The following is a 24801-nucleotide window of genomic DNA, read 5'->3' as shown; positions in this document are numbered from 1 at the left end:
TCTGGGAATGGAAAGAAATAAAATGAAAAAGAGTTTAGAAGACCTAAATTTTACTTTTTTGAATTCCATGCCAAAAAATTTGAGCCCTAACCTAAAATTTATAGAAAGACATTGAAGACTATTAAGCAGTGGCTTAAAATGTGTTCAAGCCCTGACTTGGTTGGGATGTCATTCCTTACACTAATAAGATTGTGAGTTTGATCCCTGGCCAGGGCACATAATCTAGGTTATGGGGTCAATCCCCCATCAGGGTGCATACAGGAGGCAACCAAGATATTTTCCTCTCACATTAATGCCTCTCTCTCTCTCTCTTCCTTTCCTTCTCAAATCAATAAGTATATATCCTTGGTAAGGATTAAAAAATAAAATGTCTTAAAAATTATGCTATAAGACACAGCTGACTTGAAAAGAGGCAAAACACAGAAATAGATGGATGTAGCTAGGTGGTTTTTAAAACAGAACAGAATGGTGATAGAATGGAAAAGCTGAATTTAGAAATATTTCTGGATTAAAAATAGAATTTTTTGTCTTCTGATTATAGAGCACAGATAATAGGTATGCTGAACCAAAACAATTTGAGGTGTAAAGAAATTATAGCCAAGATGTGGTAGAGAGACACTTATGAAGATCACAAACATGTAGCAGATGATGGCATTATTACCCCCCCCCCCAAAAAAAACCCACCAAAACTCAGAAATAGAGCCCATTTTTGGCAGGGGGTAGAGGTGGAAGTGATGAGTTTAGTCTTGGCCACGTTCAATTTAAAATTGAAGTATCCGGTATACATTTAGAAGGAGGAATCAGCAATTATGACATAGCTTTCTTAATAACTTAATTATATGAAAATTATCTTCTTGTTGGCTATACTCAAGATTGTGAGAGTGGACATATTTTCTATAGAAGGAATAAAGGGGGAATCCAGAGAACATTCTGCTCCTGAATTATACAAAGAAAAAAGATATGGAAAGAAAATAGATGACCCAATGACTTTGAGGGACTACGGGATATTTGAGAAAGGGAGATCTCTTTATTTTTTCTCTTTCATGGGATAATCAAGATAGATTGAACTTCTTGGCCACCATTTTTGCATCTTATATTCATATAGCATCTGCACTTGCATTTTGAGTTAGTATATCTAATTCACCAGGATACTAATCTAGGAGTAAAATAAGCTTCTGGTAATTTTTCAGAACTCTTTCCAGTAGCTATCATTAGCCTCACATTATAAATGAGCAACTGAGGCTTCAAAAATGAAGTCATCCAATTTGTATGGAAAGAGCTGAAATTTGCATAAGATCTTATTTGGCATAAATAACCACAATCTCATTACATATTGCCACACAATGTGTAATAAAAAAAATTCAGGCCATCCTTCCTGCAATTATAACTTGCTATCACAAGCCATGTACTCTATCAAACAAAGATGCAGTGTAAAAATTTTGCATGAAAGGTAGAGTCAAATATGAATATCACTTATGTACCTGAATCTAATTTTGTAACATTCAACATTATTAGATCTCTTTGTGCTCCAGTTTCTTCTTCTATTTGATGATAAAAAACAATTGCAACTTTATAATTATGACTTTAAAAAATTACATTTGGGCTCTCTTAAAACTTTTAAAATATTATCTGTAGTATAGTATTATTCAATAATTATATAGCATTTATGAATACTATGCATAAATGAATATAGCATTTTCAAAGTCACTATTCAAAATTGTTAGTACCATCATAGATGTAATTTTATTCCAAATTTAAGTTTGCATTCTCAAGAATGATCTGAATTAAGTTTCTATTTCTTAATTTTTTCTCAGAATAAAGACTTCTGGAAAACTAATGTTCACCTATTGAATTAGTTATGCTGGCTTCCAACAATTCATATGTGGCTCCAAAATCTTTTATTCTTAATGGAATTCCTGGTCTGGAAAGGGTACATGTATGGATCTCCCTCCCATTCTGCACAATGTATATCATCTCCCTTGTGGGAAACCTTGGCCTTGTGTACCTCATTCATCATGAGGAGGCCTTACATCGTCCAATGTATTTTTTTTCTGGCCATGCTCTCCCTCATTGACCTCTTTACCTGCAGCACCACTCTACCCAATGCACTCTGCATTTTCTGGTTTAATCTCAAGGAAATTAACTTCAATGCTTGCTTAGTTCAGATGTTTTTTGTTCATGGGTTCACAGGTGTGGAGTCTGGTGTGCTCATGCTCATGGCTCTGGATCACTATGTGGCCATTTGCTACCCACTGCGTTATGCTACCATACTCACTAACCCTATCATTGCCAAAGCTGGGCTTGTCACCTTCTTGAGGGGTGTGTTGCTAATGATTCCTTTTCCATTCTTGGTCAAGCATTTGCCCTTCTGCCAAAGCAATATTATCTCCCACACATATTGTGACCACATGTCAGTGGTAGAGTTATCCTGTGCCAGCATCAAAGTAAATGTCATTTATGGTCTGATGGTTGCTCTCCTGATTGGAGTGTTTGACATCTGCTGTATATCTGTGTCTTACACCATGATCCTCCGGGCAGTGGTCAGCCTTTCATCAGCAGAGGCTCAGCAAAGTGCCTTCAGCACCTGCACTGCCCATCTATCTGCCATTATCATCACCTATGTTCCAGCATTCTTCACTTTCTTTTCCCACCATTTTGGAGGACACACTATTCCCCATTCTCTTCATATCATTGTGGCTAACCTTTAATCTTCTTCTTCCTCCAACTCTGAACCCCATTGTTTATGGGGTAAAAACAAAACAGATCCGAGACAGTGTCATTAAGCTCTTCCAGCATGAAAAATGTGGAAGGATCCAGGACAACTGAAGTTAGAAAAAAGATGAATGTAAAACAACAAAAAAGAAATTAATGAGTGGTGTCATACATTGACACCACTGTGGTATATGTTTGGTATATGTGTGGTATTGTTACCAAACAAGGGTCCCAGGCGGGGGCAATACTTGGCCCACCGAGGGATTCCAAAAACTGCTACAGAAAACAGGGGCCCCTCCCAAGGACGATACACTGATATCTATAGGGCTCTTCTGTCTGCCGCCAATTGGAAAGACATCTCTCAATGCCAGAGATTTGTGAAAAAGGAAACAAAATGTTTATTTAATGCTATTCAGGCCTAATACCTTCCTTAAAATATTAAAGTCTTTAAGGGTATACACCTACACACACACACACACAGCGCTCCCTTCTCCCACTGTCCCAACTCCGGGNCATTCATCCCTTCCCCCAACTGACACCTGGGGGGGGGGGGTGTGGTGAGGACATCTTAATATTTCCTCCAATATTCCTGTACACTTTGAGTTCTGGACACCATTCTAAATCTTTTCTGGGCCCTCCCCCTTGGCTGCACCCTGTATCAGTATATGTTTTTCATTGTCTATCTCAGATGCATGTGGGGGAACCCCCCAAACCTAAATTATCTTCTGGAGGGTGGGCACCTTGTAGTACAGGCTTTCCCCACTAGGTGGGTGATCTAGGAACTCATCTGTATCAGTTTACAAACTGGTGTTGTGAGAGGCTGCATTCAGTTTTAATGAATTTTTTTTCCAAAAATTCTTTCAGTGCATTTGCCCATTTCATGATTGGTGATTTATGAGTACACCTGCTCACGGCACACTGAATGTTCAGCAGTTTTTGTCAAAAAAATGGCAGGATCCCCATCTCCTACCCTCCCTATTCACCCAATCTTGCTCTGAGTGACTTTTTGTTGTTGTTGTCCCCCTGGGTGAAAAGAGTCTTCAAAGTGAAACATTTTGTCAATGTGGAAGAGGTGAAACAAAAAATGGCAGAAGTACTGAAAGGCATCAAAACTCATGAGTTCAAAAACTATTTTGAGCAGTAGAAAAAGCATCTCAATAGGTGTAATGCATTAGTTGGAGAGTACTTTGAAGATAACCTAAGTTTAAACATGTAAGAATAAATACACAATTTTTAATGAATAAATTTTGTTTTGGGGGCTACCTCTTTATATGTTTTCTGCAACTATAGTGGGAAAATTTAGAGTTAATTATGGATTTATATCTTGGTGCCTTTGTCTTATGTTTTCTTCATCACCAACATAATTAGGTCACTGATATTGGCTCATTACAACTTTTCTCTAATGTGTCCATATAAGATATTTTATAAATTTTTTGAGAGAGTCTTTAAATGTCTCATCTATATTTGAAATCTTCATTTTAGATATAAAATGAAATGGCTTCTCAGGCAGGTCACTTCAGCCTGGGCAGTGTTTGAAGCTAAAATTCAGCTTATGAATTATGCTGACAATATATAGGTGAATACAGCAGTCAGGGATTTTTAAGGAATGGCATTTAGTAGAGATAATGGAGTAAAAACCATTTTACTCAAGAAATAAAGAATATGTTATTATATAGGTTAGTCCTCAAAAGTGATAAATGCAATATTTGACTCACAAAATCCACATTGTTTCTAAATATTAATTTATACTTCCTCAGTTATTTACTGATATGAGTTTTTTGTATTAAATAAAAATTTCTAAGAATACCCATGGACATTTACAAAAATAATGCTCACAACTACCAGGTGTGTGAAAATGTTTTAATATAGTTTCTCCATGATAGTCACTCACTTCAAATAGCTATAGTAATATAGTAGGTTTATTATTGCTATTTTTAAACTTATTAATAAGCATTATAAAGTCTGGTCAAGAAATTAAATAGGCAGGCTTCTGGTCAAAATGGCAGAGTAGATAAATGCTATACTTGCCTCTTCCCATGGCCGCATTAAAATTACAACTAAACTACAGAACAACCATCATTAAGAACCAGCTAAAAACTAGCTGGACAAATGTCCTAAAACTAAGAATATACAGAAGAAGCCATGATGAGACTGGTAGGAGGGGTGGAGACAGGAAAAGGTATGGTTCCACACCTAAGTGTGGCAATTAAATATCAAAAGGGATATCTTAATTGTGGAGGTCCCCTAAGGAGATCGAGGAGTCCCAGTCCAATATTAGGTTTCCAGCCCAGGGTTCCACTGCCAGGAAGAGAAGTTCCCATTACTTTTGGCTGTGAAAACCAGTGGAGAGTGTGGCTGACTGAGATGGAGGCTGCTGGTGTCCCAGGTGTTTCTCTTAAAGGGCCTATGCATTATCTTAATTGGATTCACTCAGTCTGAGCTCCAGTGCTGGGGAAGCAGCTCAAAGGGCACTAGAGAAATACAGAAAGAAATTAAATTGTCTGTTTTCAGGATGAAGATCGTAGGTTCATATTTCTTCCAGAGAGACATACTGACAGAAGCCATTGTGCTTTGCCGACTACTCACCCGACACAGCCTGCTCTTGCAGGCGGGTGCCATGTTTGAGTATCCATCAACCTCGATAGCACTGTTCATTCCGATGTTCACCCCACTTGCTAGCGCTGTTCACTGGTGACTCTCTGAGACCCCACCTAATCCAACTTGTGGACCCACTCGAGCTACTTCCAGTGGCTTTTCTGTACAAACTGCCTGACTTACTCATGTCATGAATTTTCCTAAAAATCTCTCAAAGGTTAACAAACCCTAAACAAGGAGTATCTAGGTTTGGCATGACCTGCAACTCTTGCTAAGCAGCCCTAAGCAGGGCATTAGTGGCAGATGGCCACAGATCATGGCTTAGCCTCTTCCAGGTACCTCCAAGCCAAGCACAAAAAGTAACCATCTGCATTTCACTTTTTAACAAATACCAAGTGACCCTGAGTACAGAACAGGCAGCATCTGACCTTAGCCTACACCAGAGTCCCTTCCAAGATAAACCAAAACCAACACATCTGGTAGCCAGCTTCAGACCATACTAAAGCACTACCCCACCACCTGCATACACAATCCACCCAAAAGGTATACTGTACAGGTACCTGGCTCCACTCAAGCAAATTCTGTTCAAAATTCCTCCATCATATTCCTCCATTATATTCATGGCCAGTCCTCATAACCAATTAACATGATGGTTAATCCCTCCCATAATGTGCCAACAACAATCAAGACTCAATTACAACATGAGGGCACACACAACCCACACAAGGGACACACCTGGAACACCTAGCTTAAGTGACCAGTGAGACCGTGCAACTGGGCCAACAGGGTACTTACTACATAAGGACACTCTATTAAGACTGGGAAATATAGGAGCTCTACCTAATACATGGAAACAATCACAAGGAGGCAGCCAAAATGAGGAGACAAAAAATAACATGTCTCAAATGAAAGAACTAAACAAAATGAAGACAAGCAATCTATCAGATGAAGATTTCAAAACTCTAGTTTTAAGAATGCTCAATGAGCCCTGGGTGGTGTGGATCATTCAGTGCCAGCCTACAAACCAAAGGGTGATTGGTTAGATTTCCAGGCAGGGCGCATGCCTGGGTTGCAGGCCAGGTCCTCAGCTAGAGGAATAGGAGAGACAACCACATACTGATATGTCTCTATTTCTCTTTCTTTCTCTCTCTCTCTCCCTCCCTTCCCTTCTCTCTAAAAATAAAATAAATAAAATCTTTTTTAAAAGTGTAAAAAAAGATTGCTCAGTGATCTCAGTGAGAACTTCAACAAAGCAATAGGAAGCATAAAAATGGAGATAAGAACCATAAAAAAAGTCAGAAATAAGGAATACAATAACTGAAATAAAGAATAAATTAGAGGGGAAAAAGAATTAAAATATAAAGATAATTTAAAGTGCCTCTGGGTCAACATCAACTGTACCTACATTCATATCATAAGCATAGAAGAAGGAAAAGAGAGAGAACAAGGAACTGAAAACCTGTTTTAAAGATACTATGGAATTTTCTTAGAAAACTAAAAATGGACCTGCCTTTTGACCCAGCAATTCCACCGCTAGGATTATATCCCAAGAAGCCTAAAACACCAATCCAAAAGAACCTATACACATCAATGTTCATAGCAGCACAATTTACAATAGCCAAGAGCTGGAAGCAACCTAGGTGCCCGTCAGTAAATGAATGAATCAATAAATTATGGTACATATACACAATGGAATTTTTTGCAGCAGAAAGAAAGAAGGAGCTCCTCCCCTTTGCAACAGCATGGATGGAAATGGAAAGCATTATGCTGAGTGAAATAAGGTAGGCATTGAAAGACAAATACCATATGATCTCACCTTTAACAGGAAGCTAAACAACAAAACAAACAAGCAAGCAAAATATAACCAAAGACACTGAAACAGAGAACAGGGGGACAGTGACCAGAGGGGAGAGGGGAGGAAATTTCAGGGGGAAAAGGGTAAGGATTTACAGGAACTAGTTTAAAGGACACATGGACAACAACTAAGGAAGGTGGAAATGGGAGGGATGTGGGGAGTACTGGGGTGGGTGAGCTGGAATAGGAGTAAAAGACAGAAAACTGTACTTGAACAACAATTAAGTAAAAAAAAAAATACTGACAGAAGCCCTGGCTTGTCTAGCTCAGTAGGTTAAGTGTGGGTCTGTGAACCAAAGGGTCATCGGTTCAATTTCCAGTCAGGGCACATGCCTTGGTTGTGGGCCAGGCCCCAGTATGGCACATGTGAGAGGCAACCACACACTGATGTTTCAATCCCTCTCTTTCTCCTTCCCTTCTCTCCAAAAATAAATAAATAAAATCTTAAAATATTATGACAGAAATCACCAAGCCCTTATTATATGAAATGTTAAAGGGACTGATCAAAGAAAAAGAAGATAAAAATATGAACAGTGAAAGGACAGTAAACTCACAGTTATTAACAACCACACCTAAAACAAAAGCAAACTAAGGGGACAGCTAGATCAGGAGCAGAACCATAGAAATGAAGATCACATGGAGGGTTAGCAACAGGGGAGTGAGAGGAGAAGGGGGAAGAAGGTACAGAGAATAAATAGCATAGACGGTAGGTATAAAATAGGGGGAAGGGCTAGAATAGTAGGGGAAATATAGAATGTAAAGAACTTGAGACACGTGGTCATAAACTAAAGGGGGGAATGGTGGGGGAGAGGGTGTGCAGGGTGGAGGGGAATGAAGGGGGGAAATAGAACAACTGTAATGGTATAATCAATAAAATATACTTTTTAAAAAATTGCTGGGTCAAAAGGCAGTTTCATTTTTAGTTTTCTGACAAAATTCCTTGCTGCTTTCCATAGTGGCTGGACCAGTCTGCAATCCCACTAACACTGGGAATCCCTGTTGGTTTCCCTTTTCTCCATACCCACTAGGGTTCCCTTTTCTCCACAACCTCTCCAACACTTGTTGTTTGTTGCTTTGTTTATGATGGCCATTCTGACCAGTGTGAAGTGGTATCTCATTGTGGTTTTAATTTGTATCTCTCTGATGGCTAACAATGTTGAGCATCTTTTCATATGTCTCTGGATCTTTTGTCTGTTCTTGAAGAAGTGTCTATGCAAGTCCTTTGCTCATTTTTTAATTGGGTTGTCTGTCTTCATGGAGTGGAGTCATGTGAGTTCTTTATATATTTTGGAAATCAAACCTTTGTCTGAGGTATTGTTTGCAAATATGTTTTCCCATTTGGTCCATTCTCTTTTCATTTTAATGCTGTTTTCTTTAACTGTGCAGAAGTTTTTTATTTTGATGAGATCTCATTTGCTTATTTTGTTTTGTTTTTCCTTAATATATTTTATTGATTATGCTATTACAGTTGTCTCATTTTCCTCCTTCACTGCCCTCTACTCTGCACACCATTTCTCACTCATATTCTCCCCCCTTTAGTTTATGTCCATGTGTCATACGTATAAATTCTTTAGCTTCTACATTTCCCATACTATTCTTGCCCTTCCCCTGTCTATTTTCTACTTACCATCTATGCTACTTATTCTCTGTACCTTTTCCCCCTCTCTCCCTCTCCCACTCCCATGTTGCTAACCCTCCATGTGATCTCCATTTCTGTGGTTCTGTTCCTGTTCTAGCTGTTTGCTTAGTTTGCTTTTGTTTTTGTTTTAGGTGTGGTTGTTAATAATTGTGAGTTTGCTGTCATTTTACTATACATGTTTTTTATCTTCTTTTTCTTAGATAGGTCCCTTTAACATTTCATATAAAAAGGGCTTGGTGATGATGAACTCCTTGAACTTGACCTTATCTGAGAAGCACTTTATCTGCCCTTCCATTCTAAATGAAAGCTTTGCTAGGTAGAGCAATCTTGGATGTAGGTCCTTGCCTTTTATGACTTTGAATACTTCTTTCCAGCTTCTTCTTGCTGGTAAGGTCTCTTTTGAGAAATCAGCTGATAGTCTAATGGGAACTCCTCTGTAGACAACTCTCTCCTTTAGTCTTGCTGCTTCTAGGATTCTCTCCATTTTAATCTTGGCTAATGTAATTATGATGTGACTTGGCGTGTTGCTCCGTGGGTCCGTGTTCTTTGGGACTCGCTGAGCTTCCTGGACTTTCTGGAAGTCTATTTCCTTTGCCAGATTGGGGAAATTCTCCATATATTATTTGTTCAAATAAGTTTTCCACTTGTTGCTCTTCCTCTTTCCCTTCTGGTACCCCTATAATTTGGATGTTGAAATGTTTAAAGATGTCCTGGAGGTTCCTAAGCTTCTCCTAGTTTTTTTTTGAATTCTTGTTTCTTTATTCTGTTCTGATTGAATGCTTCTTTCTTCTTTCTGGTCCACTCCATTGATTTGAGTCCCAGTTTTCTTCCTATCACTACTGGTTCCCTGTACATTTTCCTTTATTTCACTTAGTGTAGCCTTCGTTTTTTGTTCATCTAATTTGTGACCAAATTCAACCAGTTCTGTGAGCATCCCAGTCACCAGTGCTTTGAACTGTGCATGTGATAGGCTGGCTACCTCTTCGTCGCTTAGGTGTAGTTTTTCTGGAGCTTTGATATGTTCTTTTGTTTGGGCTATTTTTTTCTGTCTTGGCGCACCTGTTACGTAGTGAGGAGTGGAGATTTAGGCATTCACCAGGGCAGGGCAACCCACACCACTGTGTCGTAAAGCTGTTTGTGGGGGAGGGGTCTGAGAGGGAACAATGGCACCTACTCTGCTCTCTGCTGGATTTCAGTACCTTATGCCACTTCCCCCAAGCAAACTGGGCCCTTCTGGTGCAGATTTCGATGTGGGTGGGCCTGTGTACATTCTAGGATCCTGTGGGTCTCTCCAACAAACTCTCCTGTGAGGCTGGGAGCCTCTCCTGGAACCTCAACCTCCACAGGTGTTCTCAATTGGTGTTTTGAGGCTTTATTTCCCTGCTCTGGAGCCTTGGGTTGTGCCGTCTGTCTTGCTCCCCAGTTTTGCCTGGTTTACCTGTGCATGAATGTGGGACCATGCATGCTGTACCCATCCGTAACCCACCACCTCGCTGGGTTCACCTGCTGCCACCCTGCACCTGGAGTGTATCAGCCACCACCTGTGTGCCTGAAGCCCACCAGCCACAGCTTTTTTTGTTGTGACCCCTCTCCAACCAGATGTCCAACTCCGCCCCTCCTACTGGTCTGGATGAGTATGTCTATTTTAACTCCTTGGTTGTCAGACTTCCATACAGTTCAATTTTCTGTCAGTACTGATTGTTTTATTTTTTTGTTTGTTTCTAAATTTTTGTCATTCTTATTTTGGTTGTGCCAGGAGGCACAGTGTGTCTGCCTATGCCTCCATTTTGGCCAGAAGTCTTCATTTGTTTATTCTTTCCTTTATGCCACTTGCTCTAGGGGACATATCAGTGAAAATATTGCTGCATGGGATATCTGAGATTGTCCTGCCTATGTTCTCCTCTAGGACTTTTATGATGTCATGACTTATATTTAAGTCTTTTATTCATCTTGAATTTATTTTGGTGTTTGGTGTAAGTTGGCGATCAACTCTCATTTTCTTGTGTGTAGCTGTCCAAATCTCCCAACACTATTTGTTGAAGAAGCTATTTTTACTCCATTTTATGCTTCTTCCCCCTTTGTCAAATATTAATTGACCATAGAGACTTGGGTTTATTTCTGGGTTCTCTATTCTGTTCCATTGGTCTATGTGCCTGTTTTTATGGCAGTACCAGGCTGTTTTGATTACAGTGGCCTTGTAATACAGTTTGGTATCATGTATTGTGATCCCTCCTACTTTGTTCTCCTTTCTCAAAATTGCTGTGACTCTTCAGAGTCATTTATGATTCCATATAAATTTTTGAAGTGTTTTTTCTATGTCTGTGAAATATACCATTGGTACTTTAATAGGTATTGCATTGAATCTATAAATTGCTTTGGGTATTACAGACATTTTGATGATGTTAATTATTCTAATCATGAACACACTATGTTTCCATTTGTTTGTGTCTTTCTTAATTTATTTCTTCAGTGTTGTGTAGTTTTCTGAGTACAGGTATTTTACCTCTTTGATTAGGTTTATTACAAGGTATTTTATTTTTCTCGTTGCTATATCAAATGGGATATTTTTCCTGATTTCTGTTTCTGATATTTCATTGTTTGTGTACAAAAATGCCTTTGATTTTTAAACATTGACTTTGTATACTGTTGTTTTGCCAAATTCATTTATTAGGTCAAGCAGTTTTGGGGTAGAATCTGTAAGATTTTCCATATACACTATCATGTCATCTGCAAAAAATGACAGTTTTGTTTCCTCCTTTCCAATTTGGACGCCTTTTATTTTCTTTTCTTGTCTGATCACTGTGGCTAAAACTTCCAATACTATATTGAATAGAAGTGGTAAAAGTGGACAACCTTGTCTTGTTCCTAATCTTAGTGGAAAAGATTTTAGTTTTTGCCCATTGAGTATGATGTTGGCTGTAGGTTTCTCATATATGGCCTTTATTATGTTGAGGAATGCTCCCTCTATTCCCACTTTGCTGAGTGTTTTAATTATAAATGGGTGCTGTACCTTATCAAATGCTTTTTCTGCATCTATTAATATAATCATGTGGTCTTTGTTTTTGCTTTTATGTGATGTGTTACATTTATTTATTTGCAAATATTGTACCATACTTGCATCTCTGGGATGAATCCCAGTTATCATGGTGTATGATTTTTATAATGTGTTGCTGGATGTGGTTTGCCAATATTTGTTGAGGATTTTAGCATCTATTTTCATCAGTGATATTGGCCAGAAGTTTTCTTTTCTTTGTTACATCTTATGTGACTTGGAGATTAGGATGATGCTGTCTTCATAGGAAGAGCTTGGAAGTCTTCCATCTCCTTGGGTTTTTTAGAATAGTCTGTGATGGATAGGGGTTAGCTCTTCCTTAAATGCTGTGTAAAATTTTTCTGTGAAACGTCCAGTGCAGGGCTTTTGTGTGTTGAGAGCTTTTTTATTACTGCTTCAATTTCATCAGCTGTTATTGGTATGTTCAGGCTTTCTGCTTCTTCTTCATTCACTTTTGGAACATTACAGTTCTCTAGAAATTTTTCCATTTCACCTAGATTTTCAAATTTCTTGGCATATAGTTGTCTGTAGTAATTTTTTATAATCCTTTGTATTTCTGTGGTATCAGTTTTAATATCTCCTCTTTCATTTCTGATTGTGTTTTTGTGCCCTCTCTCTTTTTTTCTTGATGAGCCTGCTTACAGGCTTGTCAATTTTGTTTACATTTTCAAAGAATCACCTCCTGGATATATTGATCCTTAGAATTGTGCTTTTAGTGTCTACATTGTATAATTCTGCTCTGATTTTGGTTATTTTCTTCCTTCTACTTGCTCTGGGCTATCGTTGTTGTTGTCTTCAAATTCTTGTAAATGTAGAGTTATATTGTTTATTTTTTGAAATGTTTCTATCTTTTTTAGGTAGGCCTGTATCACTATGAACTTTTTGAATTTTTGAGGCTTGTTTTGTTTCCCGCCATGTGGTCTACCTTTGAAAATGTTGCATGTGCATTTGAAAAGAATGTGTATTTTTAGTTCTGGTCAAGATGGAGGCATAGCTAGAAGCCCTTACTTTTTCACAGAACCAAAAGGAGGATAACAACCAATCTAAAATCAATAAACAACCAGAAATACCAGAGAAATCAAACTGCATGGAACTCCAGCAGCCATGGAATTAAAAAAATAGTCAAACAGAAAAACTAAATCATTAAGGTGGAGAACTGAGAGAAACTATGGGAGGTGGTGGAGAAGGTGTGTGGGGCTGCCTGCAGCAAGGTGGCAGGCTGCGAGGTCAGGGCTGACTTAAGGTGAAACTGAGACTCAGAGGTGGCTGTGGACTATGGCGGTTGCCGCAGTGGGAGAAACTCCCAGTGTCACGTGAGAGTTCCTTGAAAAGTGGGCTAGAGATGAGCAGGGTGCTGCATTGTTTCCTCTCTGGTTCCTCTACCACAATCAAGGTGGCAGCACAGCAAGGAGGGTACTTTGCCCAGGTGAATACCTAAGGCCCCTCCCCTTTACAACTTAACAGGGGCCCCTTGTAAAGAAATAGAACCAAAATGAAAGGACAGAGCAAAACTTCAGAAAGAGAGCTAAGTGATGAAGAGAAAGCCAACCTATCTGATGAAGAATTTAAAGCCCTGGTAATAAAAATGCTTACAGAACTGACTGAACTTGGTTGAAAAATGAAAGATACCCAAAATGAAATAAAGCAAAATATTCAGGGAACTAACAGTGATAGCAAGGAAACCAGGACTCAGAGCAACAACTTGGAACAAAAGGAAGAAATAAACATCCCCCCAGAACAGAATGAAGAAACAAGAATTCAAGGAAATAAAGAGAGACTTTTGAACCTCTTTGACAACCTAAAATGTTCCAATATCCAAATTTTAGGGTGCCAGAAGGAGAAGAACGAGAGCAAGAAATTGGAAATTATTTGAACAAACAATGAAGGAAAACTTCCCCAATTTGGCAAAGGAAATAGACTTACAGGAAATCCAGGAAGCCCAGAGAGTCCCAAAGAAGTTGGACCCAAAGAGGAACACACCAAGGTACATCATCATTAAGTTACCCAAGGTTAAAGCAAACAAAGTATCTTAAAAGCAGCAAGAGGAAAGGAAAGAGTTACCTACAAAGGAGTTCCCATCAGGCTATCAGCTGATTTCTCAAAAGAGACCTTACAGGCAAGAAGGGGGTGGGAAGAAGTATTCCAAGTCATAAAAGGTAAGGACCTACATCCAAGATTGGTCTATCCAGCAAAGCTATCATTTAGAATGGTAGGGCAGATAAAGTGCTTCCTAGATAAGGTCAAGTTAAAGGAGTTCATCATCACCAAGCCATTATTATATGAAATGTTAAAGGGACTCGTCTAAAAAAAGGAAGATCAAAAATATGAATAGTAAAATGACAACAAACTCACAACTATCAACACATGAACCTAAAAAAATTAAAAAATGAAAACAAAAACTGAGCAAACAACTAGAACAGAATCAGAATCAGAGAAATGGACATCGCATGGAGGGATTTCAGTTTGGAGTGTGAAGGGGGGGTGGGGGGAAAGGTACAGGGAAAATGCAGTGTAATTGGTAGGAATTAAATAGATGGGGAGAGGTAAAAAAATGGTACAGGAAACAGAGAAGTCAAAGAATTTATATGTACAACCCATGAACATGAACTAAGGAGGGGGAAAGCTGGAGGGTTGGGGGTGCAGGGTGGAAGGGGAATAATGGGGGGAAATTGAGTAAACTGTAATAGCATAATCAATATGCTATTAGCTTATATTACATAGTTGTGTAATAGCATAATAAAAAAGAAAAGAATGTATTTTGCTTCTTTGGGATGAAAGGTTATGTATATAATATGTATAGCATAATATAATTTAGTTCATGTTCATGGGTTGTACATATAAGTTCTTTGACTTCTCTGTTTCCTTACCATTTTTATATTATATATATATATATATATATATATGAAAGGTTTTATAATATTATATATGGAAGGTTATGCATATGTATTGCATATATATTCCATATATATTATATATATAGTCCAGTTAAGTCCATTTGATCTAGGACATTTTTCAATCCCACAACATCTTTGTTGATATTTTCTTTGGAAGATCTATCTATTTTTGACAGTGGATTGTTAAAATCCCCTACTATAATTGTGTTCCTGTAAATATATTTCTTGAAGTCCTCTAACATTTTCCAAATGTATTCGGGTCCTCCAATGTTGGGTACATATATGTGTATAATATTTATGTCTTCTTGATGGATTCTTCCCTTGACTATTATGAAGTGTCCCTCTGGCTCTCTTTTTATGCCCTGTTTTGAAGTCTATTTTATCTGATATGAGTATTGCTATACTGGCTTTTTTCCCTGTTCATTTGCTTGGAATATTGTTTTCAAACACTTCACTTTCAGTCTGTGAAGGTCTTTTGTTCTGAGTTGGGTCTCTTGTAGGCAGCATATGTGTGAAGCATGCTTTTTTATCCATTCAGCTACTCTGTATCTTATAATTGGAGCATTTAATCCATTTACATTTAAGGTTATTATTTATAGGTACTTATCATTTCCATTTTACTTCCTTTGTACCTGTGTCCCTCTCTCTCTTGCTCACTGGTTTTCTTCCTTTTCTTAAAGCAGTCCCTTTAGCATATCTTGGAGTGATGCTAAAGGGGAGGTGATGTTTGGTGGAGGTGTATTTTTTGAGCCTTCTTTTGTCTGAGAAGCTCTTTATTTGGCCTTCCATTTTAATTGAGAGCCTTGCTGTGTACAGTTGCCTTGGTTGCAAGCCTTTGCTTTTCATTACTTTCAATATTCCTTGCCATTTCCTTCTAGCTTGTAGTGTTTCCATTTTAGAAGTCAGCTGCTAGCCTTATCAGGGCTCACTTGTATGTTACTTCCTGTTTCTCCCTTGGTGCTTTTAGGGTTCTCTCTTTGTCTTTGTGCTTTGCCATTTTAATTATGTTGTATCTTGGAGTGGTCCTCTTTTGGTTCCTGTTGATTGGGACCCTCCGTGATTCCTGGACTTGTGTGATTTTTTTCTCTCATCAAATTGGGGAAGTTTTCCATCATTACTTTTTCATACAGGTTTTCTATCACTTGCTCTTCTTCTTCTCCTTCTGGTATCCCTAATACATGTATATTATTGTGTTTCAGGTGCAGCTTAATTGTCACTTGTCATTCACTTATAGGGTTTTGATATGAGCCTGAAAGCAATTGATTTATTATGGTCTCTGTGCAGTCAAAACCCTCTGCTAATTATAATCTGTATTTGCAGCTGCTCCTAAGTACTAACATCACTGTCTCAGCTCTACCTCAGATAATCAGGCATTGGATTTGCATAAGGAGCATGCAATATAGTTCCCTCACATGCATGGTTCAGAGCAGGGTCCATGCTCCTATGAGAATGCCACTACTAATCTGACAGGATGTGGAGCTCAGGCAGTAACACAATCGATGGGGAGCGGCTATAAATACAGACTAAGCTTTGCTCACTCAACTGCCACACACCTCCTGCTGTGCCACCAGGTTCATAGCTAGACCCAGGACTTAGTGAACCCTCCTCTAGATATTCCATTTCTTCTTGTGAATCATGAGAGTGAATCATGCCTGACTTCCAATACAGCAAACACAATAATTCTTACTGGGTTAGGCAAGTAACAAAAATGTCTGTACTCATGATGGAAAGAGATACTGAATTACATATCTGAGATTTGGGGAATTAACATTTTCAAAAAGAACACTCAATCTTTTATAGCACTTATGCCTTCCAATGTGTGGATAGAATCAAATGTGTATTCCTGAGACTATAATCAATTCATAAACCCTCAATGCCTCTTACCAGTTTATCTTAGTTCTAACAACAACAAAAGTCTTTTCAGTTGTCCCAATTTTGTGTGCCCCTTGACATGTATTTCTTTTTTTTTAAATATTTTATTTATTTATCTTTTTTTAGAGGGGAAGGGAAGGAGAGAGGAAAGAAACATCAACGTATGGTTGCTTCTCGTGCACCCCCTGCAGGGAACTGGCTCCTGCCGGAAACTGGCCTGCAACCCAAGCATGTGCCCTGACTGGGAATCGAACCGTGATCATCTGGTTTGCAGGCCTGCGCTCAATCCACTGAGCTACACCAGCCAGGGCCTTGAGATGTATTTCTTGATAGTGGAACAATTGACTGAATGTCATCAGGCCAGGTGTTCAGGGTATTGGTTAAAAATCCTCGTGACTATACCATATATATTTGCACAGCCATCAACCTCTAACTCCCTTGCTATCATATTATTGAGCTGAATCTCTAAAGAAAAGTATGCAGTATATTTCAAGGGGATATTGCATAATATTAGAGATATAGGTGCTGGTATAGGATAAACACTAATGGAGAAGGAAAAGTGTGGAAGTTTTACATTCTTACTGCCTATAAGATGATCCAAAATTAAGAGAATGATTTTATTTATAAGTATCTATATTGGTGTGCTTGAATGTTAAGAAATATAACTGGTAGTGGGAAAGATGAACACAATAAATTATAATGAAAATTAGTGATTTTAGTATGTATTGAAGAGTTTTGTTTCTTTCTGTTAATATCCTTTAGGACAGAAGTAGGAAAAACTTACAATGTTTCAGAAAGTTTCCATCATTATCACACACATTCACATGTTCTATTTATTTCTCTTTCAAGTAATACAGATGAATATCCTGTCATTTTAGAAATTTGCCAATAGTTCAAATTGTTATGAACACATAATATGTTATAAATATCTTGATGCTCAAATTTTGAGATCATAATGATGGTGATTTTAGCAATGATGAAAAAACACAATAACTGATTCAATTTTTACATGACAATATTTAAGAGTCATTTCTGCACAATTAAATGGAAAAATAAAATGAGTAAGAAAGATAAAAAACTAATATTCTATAATGTGTAGGGGTATGCTGTTAAATTTCTTAATATATCATTATTATATATGTTTTTCAAAAAGGTTTGTATATTGCCATATTAGAACAAAAATTCTGCTACTTTCAATCAATATTATATAATAGTCACATTTAAAACAGGATGATTCAGTAACATTATGATAAATAAAAGTACATCACAGGTATTTACACAATTTCTTTAACCATTTTAGTATTCATAGACATACATTCTTTTATTNTGTTATGAACACATAATATGTCATAAATATCTTGATGCTCAAATTTTGAGATCATAATGATGGTGATTTTAGCAATGATGAAAAAACACAATAAATGATTCAATTTTTACATGACAATATTTAAGAGTCATTTCTGCACATTTTAGCAATGATGAAAAAACACAATAACTGATTCAATTTTTACATGACAATATTTAAGAGTCATTTCTGCACAATTAAATGAAAAATAAAATGAGTAAGAAAGATAAAAAAACTAATATTCTATAATGTGTAGAGGTATCCTGTTAAATTTCTTAATATATCATTACTATATATGTTTTTCAAAAAGGTTTGTATATTGCCATATTAGAACAAAAATTCTGCTACTTTCAATCAATATTATATAATAGTCACATTTAAAACAGGATGATTCAGTAACATTATGATAAATAAAAGTACATCACAGGTATTTACACAATTTCCTTAACCATTTTAGTATTCATAGACATACATTCTTTTATTTTACAGAAAATGATGCAACAGGCATATATGTAGAGAATATTTTAGCAGTGTTTTCTTTAATTTATTTTCTTTTGGGGGAGGTGAAATACACATGTCATAAAATCACCCATTTAAAATTTTTGAAAATGTACAATTACTCAATTTTATACGTTTGCCATGCCGTGCAATGATCAGCACTATGTAGTGTTAGAACATTTTCATTACCTCAAAAGGAAGCCCCATTAACCATTAATCAGTGACACCTTAGTGCCTTTTCCTCCAGGACCTGGCAAAAGCTAATTTGCTTTCTGATTTAATGGTTACACCTATTCTAAACATTCCATGTAGGTGAAATCGTACAATATGTATCTTTTTGTGTTTGCCTTTTTTTAACATAACAACATGCTTCAAAGTTTATGTAACAGCATGAGTCGATACTTCATCATTTTTTTTAAAGATTTTATTTATTTATTTATTTATAGAGGGGAAGGAGAGAGGGAGAGAAACATCAATGTATGGTTGCCTTTGTGCGTCCGCTGCTGGTAGTTAGCCTGCAAGGAACCGTCCTGCAACCCAGGGATGTGCCCTGACTGGGAATCGAACTGCGATTGTCTGGTTCGTAGGTCCGAGCTCAATCCACTGGGCTACGCCAGCCAGGGCTGATACGTCATCATTTTTTATAGATTTTTACTTATTTATCTTTAGAGGGGAAGGGAAGGAGAGAGGGAGAGAAATATCAATGTGTGGTTGCCTCTCGTGCATCCCCTTCTGGGAACTGGCCTGCAACCCAGGCATTTGCCCTGACTGGGAATTGAACTGACATCCCCTGGTTCACAGGTCCACACTCAATCCACTTAGCTACACAAGCCAGGGCTACTTCATCCTTTTTATAGATCAATAATAATCTTATGCGGTAATACCTCAATTTGATCATCCATTCAGCAGCTGATAGATAACCTGGGTTCTTTCCATTTGGGGCTAATAGTATAAAATTTATATAAAATTTTTTAAATATTTTATTTTTTATTTTTAGAGAGAGGGGAGCAAATGGAGAAAGAGAGGGGGAGAAACATCAATACAAGAGAGAAACATCGATTGGTTGCTTTCCACACACAATGCTACTAGTTACCAAACCCATGACCCAGGCATGTCCTCGGATCAGGAATTGAACCTGCTTCACGGGACAATGCCCAACAAACAGAGCCACAAGGGTCAGCTCTCTATAGATGTTTTTGTTGTAGCATTTTCTTTCAATTACTTTGGGCATACTTAGCAGTTGGATTACTGAGTCATACCACAATCATGCTCAACTTTTTGTGCAATTGTCATGCTGTTTTCTACATGTCCTGTATGATTTTATATTCCTACCAGCAATGTACTAAGACTCTACTGCTTCCACAAATTCTCTAGCACTGGCCAATTAAAAATTTATGGCCAGTTTAGGGGATATGGTGGTATCTTGTGGTTTTCACTTGAATTTGTCTAATGAATAATGATGTCAAACATCTTTTCATGTACTTATTGGCCATTGTACATCTTTTTGAGATAATGTCTATTTAAACCTTTTGTCTATTTAAAAAGATACAACACATTAGAAAGCAAACAGACAAATGGCAGCATTAAGTCTCATGCTATTAATAATTCAATCAAATATACATGAATTAAATTCTCCAATAAAATGAAGCCGTTGGGAACTATTTACTCTGACTACCAATAATTAACATTGTCTGGAAGTGCTAGGTAAGAGTATAAAATGCATATTACAGGTGTCTTTCCTTGAGTTCCTTGAGACAATAAACATCATTGTGTTACTCTTCATGAATTTTACTTGATAACAAAGATTTCATTTTTCTTTCTGAATCACATCTTTATTTCATTTTTAAGTATTTTTTACTCTTTTTTATTTTTGTTCAATAACATAGGTTTTTAAATATTAGTTTCACCACTTTTCTCTTTAAGCTTCATTTATAGCCACTGATTCATTATACTAACTGAAAAGCTGCCACAGTGTCATGCTCCTTAGTTCTTCTGCCATTTGAAGCATTTGGAGAATATAACAGGGAAATATGTGACAAAAGTACACAAGTGAACAGTTTCTCCATGTTATCAATAGTTGCTGTTGATGTGTGGCTTAAAAAGTATAGAAAACCTGTCTGAGCTCTTTGTTTGGGGGTGCATACACCATGGGGTTGAGGGAAGGAGGAATGACAATCTCTAGTATAATGAGTAACACTGGAATGATGGGAACTGTCACTGCTGCATAGCTAGTGATGGAAAGAATGATTACAGCTGTATAGTAGAATAGAATTAGGATTAGGATTATGTGGGATGTGCAGGTACTTAGAACCTTGGATGCAGCTTCTGCTGAGTTCAGCTTCAGCGCAGAGAAAAGTATCAAAGCACATGAAAAAATAGTCAAACCCAGATCACAAACCAAGATTATTCAGGCCAGAAGTACCTGGTAGATTCTGTTGATTGTCCTGTCATCACAGGATAGATTAGTGATACCAGAATTAGAGCACACACAATGTTCTATTTGGTTCTGGAAGCAGTAGTGCCTCTGAGCAACCAATATAGGCACTGGCATAGTAGTGAAGATGCTTCTGATTGCCATGAACACACTTGACCACAAAAGATTCACTAATTATTGATAGATAGTGTAGTGGTCGACAAACAGCTACATATCTGTCTATTGCCATACAGGCTAAAACACCTGACTCCATAGCCATAAAACAATGTATGAAATACATCTGCAGAAAGCACTCAGGGAGACTGATGTCCTTAGCATTGAACCATAAGATGGCCAGTATCTTGGGCATGACAGTGGAAGCCAGGCCCAGGTCTACCACAACCAGGATGCTCAGGAAATAGTACATAGGCTGGTGCAGTGTTGGCTCTCGATTGATGACAATCAGGATAAGAATGTTGGCACTGAGAGCTAAGAGGTAAAGCAAAGCCAATGGCAGGAAAAGCCAGTGCTGCCAGCTGCGAATGCCTGGGAATCCCATCAGAATGAATTCAGAGACCTGGAGCTTAGAGATGTTAGAGGCTTTGAGATTCTGGAACATTCTACACTAAGAGGAAAAATATTCAACTTTACCATTCTGAAGAATATTTGTGACAGTATTTTCAAATGAGTTACCTAATTATTTATACCAAAAGGACGGGATGAATTCATCATTGTTCATTATTCTCATTCTGCCTCTAACATTTACTGAGCCTACCAATGAAGCAGGAAGAGTGGTAAAACATTCTTGTTACCTCTTTAATCATCACAAAAACTCCATAAGACAAATCACACTATTTCCACATTCTTATAATTGAGGATTAAAAAAGTAGAAATATCATGACCTTGGTCACTGCCTTCTATATTTAAGTCATGGAATGTGGACAAAAATAAACGATCTGATATCACAACCCGTAGCTGTCTATTTCAGCAGCCTTTTTTGGGGGGAGCTACATTTCTGTATTGAATTGTTTTAGCATATTTGTAAAAACATTGCTTGAGCATATTTGGGGGGTTTATTTTCTATTATGTCCCATTAATCTGTGTGCCCATCCTCTGCCAATACTGCAGTATTGATTACTGTAGCTATATAAGTCTTGATATTGTGAAGAATGTTTCTTCATTTTATTATGTGGTTTTCTTGTTTTAGCTATTGTAGCTCTTTCTATGTTCCAAAAACTTTTAGAATAATCTTGTCTGTGTCAAGAAAAAAATCTTGCTGTAATTTTCATAAGAATTGCATTACATTTAAGTATCAGCTTGAGGAGAACTGGTATTTGAATACTGTACATGTTTCCATTTAATTGGATTTTTAAATTTTTTAATGAGCAGTGTATAGTTTTGTTGAATATAATAATATTAATATTGCTATACTATAGTGATATGTATTGTTAAAATATAATATATATGGTAACCATTATTCTACTTCCTACTTCTATGAATTTGACTACATTAAGTACCTCATATAAGTGAAATCATAAAGCGTATGCACTTCTGTAGCTGGGTTATTTTACTTAGCATAATCCTCACAGTCCATACATAATGTAGCATATGACAAAATATCCTTATTTTTATGCTTGGACACTATTCCATTGTATGTATATACCACATTTCTTTACCGATTCATCCATCTGTAGACATTTAAGTTGCTTCCACATCTTGGATATTGTGAATGAAGCTGCAATGAACATGGGGATACATTATATACAAAATTATATCTATAATTTTCATAATAGTAAAGAACGTCCATACTATTTTCTGTGATGGATGCACAATTTTACATTTCCACTGACATGCATAAGGGCTCCAATATCTCCACATTTCTTCAACAATTTGTTTAGTTTTATAATTGTCATCCTAACAGGATGTGAGGTAACATTTCATTGTGATTTTAATTTTAATTTCTCTGATAATTAGTGATGTGGAATATCTTTTCATATACCTGTTGGTCATTTGTAGGTCTTCCAGTAAACTAGGAGTGAAGAAAAACATTAAAAATTTTTCTGAAGTAAAAAACCAAAAATGTTTCAAGATATGGGTAGTATAGGATTGAATTTGATATTCTTGATAGGTAATGTTAGACGATCCAAGAAAGAGGCCAATTAAATCTGTGAACATGGAAGTCACTAGTGAAATTGGCAAAAGCAATTTTAGGTGATGAATGGGAGCTTAGAAAGACTGTTGAGAAACACATCATTCAACATGCTCCATTACCATGTTCAAAATAGTACTTCCCAAAATATTTTATTGCCTCCTGCCTACAAAGGAGCTCTTCTTTCTCCTGGAAGTAGTCCTTTCATATGCCATGGGATTTGGTATCTTTAGAACCTGAAAGGATCCTAATGACACAGTCTCGTATCTGCTTGGTTTTTACTCCATAGACAACAGGATTCATAGTGGGAGGTAGGAGCAGATAAATATTGGCCACAAGGATGTGGCAAGATGGAGGGACTGTATGGCCCCCAAAACGGTGGGAAAAGAAGGAGAAAAAGGCTGGGCTGTAGGAGAAAACAATGGCACAGATGTGGGCAGTGCAGGTGCTGAAGGCCTTCTGCCGAGCATCTGCTGAGGAGAGGCTGACCACTGCCCTTAAGATCATGGAGTAGGAGATTGTGATGCACAGGATGTCAAAACCTCCAATCAGGAGTGCAACCATCAGACCATAGATGGCATTGACCTTGATATTTCCACAAGATAATTTTGCTACCGACATGTGGTCACAGTAGGTATGGTATATTATATTGCCTCTGCAGTAGGGAAGGCGCTTGGTGAGGAAAGTGAAGGGAATGATGAGCAACACCCCTCTCAGGAATGTAACAAGCCCAACCTTTGCTATGACAGGATTGGTAAGAATAGTTGAGTAGCGTAGAGGGTAGCAAATGGCCACATAACGGTCCAAGGCCATAAGCATGAGCACCCCGGACTCCATTCCTGTGAAGGTGTGGATGAAGAACATCTGGACCAGGCATTCATCAAAGCTAATTTTCTTGAGATGAAACCAGAAGATACAGAGGGCTTTAGGGATTGTACTAGAGCACATGACAATGTCTGTTAGAGAAAGCATGGCCAAGAAGTAGTACATGGGCTTATGCAGTGATTCTTCATAGTGGATGAGGTAAAGGAGTCCACAATTCCCTACCAAAGCCACAACATACATGGAGCAGAATGGGAAAGAAATCCAGATGTGTATGTCTTCAAGTCCTGGGACTCCATTAAGAATAAATGAGGTTGGGTTCAGTTCTGTTTTATTTAGTGTCAACATGATCATTTAGGCTTATAATTTTTTGTGGATTTTTTCTAGAGTAAGAAAAAGAGAAGAGAAAATGTAATTTATGGTTTCTATGTCTCGCTCACCTCATAATTTAAAATTTTATAGTGCATTTTAATGGTCAAACAACCATATTTTCTAAGTGCCAGGGAGTAGCTCCTTTGTTTATTTGTGGCTCATTTATTGATTAATTCTTCTGTTCATTCAACAAATTTTTGTCAGGCAGTTCAAGTTCACATTACAGACAATAATTTTACTTCAATCTTTAAAAAAGAAAGATTCTGATCCTCATAGATTTATATGAAAGTGTAATTCTGTTATGACTTCTATAAGGGAAATTTTTTAGGATACCTTACTTAACTATTAATTACTATATGCATCTCTCTGTTTATGTGGTCTTGAAGAAAAGTTTCTTGGTCACCTGATCAATGACCTGATAAATATCATTACAATTTTATTCTTATTGTTAGTTACTGGCTGATAATAATTTTGATTACTAAGGTACTATTCCAAGCATTTGTAAATATTAAATTATTTATTCTTCTTTTTTTTAAATAAATATTTTATTTATTTATCTTTAGACAGGGGAGGGAAGGAGAGAA

The 24801-nt window shown here is 37.3% G+C and overlaps 3 protein-coding genes across 3 annotated transcripts; 1 reads left to right on the top strand and 2 right to left on the bottom strand.

Moving 5' to 3' along the window:
• Positions 1 to 1858: 1858 nt before the first annotated feature.
• LOC118990840 (olfactory receptor 52N5-like) lies at positions 1859 to 2826 on the top strand. The gene is given in 3 exon segments (XM_037051630.1): positions 1859 to 2044; positions 2046 to 2705; positions 2707 to 2826. Coding segments are annotated over 3 exon segments (966 nt in total).
• Positions 2827 to 20556: 17730 nt separating this feature from the next.
• On the bottom strand, positions 20557 to 21493 carry LOC118990839 (putative olfactory receptor 56B2). Its single transcript, XM_037051629.1, is given in 2 exon segments — positions 20557 to 21046; positions 21048 to 21493. Coding segments are annotated over 2 exon segments (936 nt in total).
• A 1734-nt stretch (positions 21494 to 23227) lies between these two features.
• On the bottom strand, positions 23228 to 24199 carry LOC118990820 (olfactory receptor 52N4). The gene has a single exon (XM_037051611.1). The coding sequence runs from the start codon at positions 24197 to 24199 to the stop codon at positions 23228 to 23230; it is 972 nt and encodes a 323-aa protein (XP_036907506.1).
• Positions 24200 to 24801: the final 602 nt, after the last annotated feature.

Source organism: Sturnira hondurensis, unplaced genomic scaffold, assembly GCF_014824575.4.
Source record: "Sturnira hondurensis isolate 20B ecotype Veracruz unplaced genomic scaffold, ASM1482457v3 Scaffold0007378, whole genome shotgun sequence".
Lineage (NCBI taxonomy): Eukaryota > Metazoa > Chordata > Mammalia > Chiroptera > Phyllostomidae > Sturnira > Sturnira hondurensis.
The sequence above is the reverse complement of the archived record's forward strand: the minus strand, read 5'-3'. Positions and strand labels throughout refer to the sequence as shown.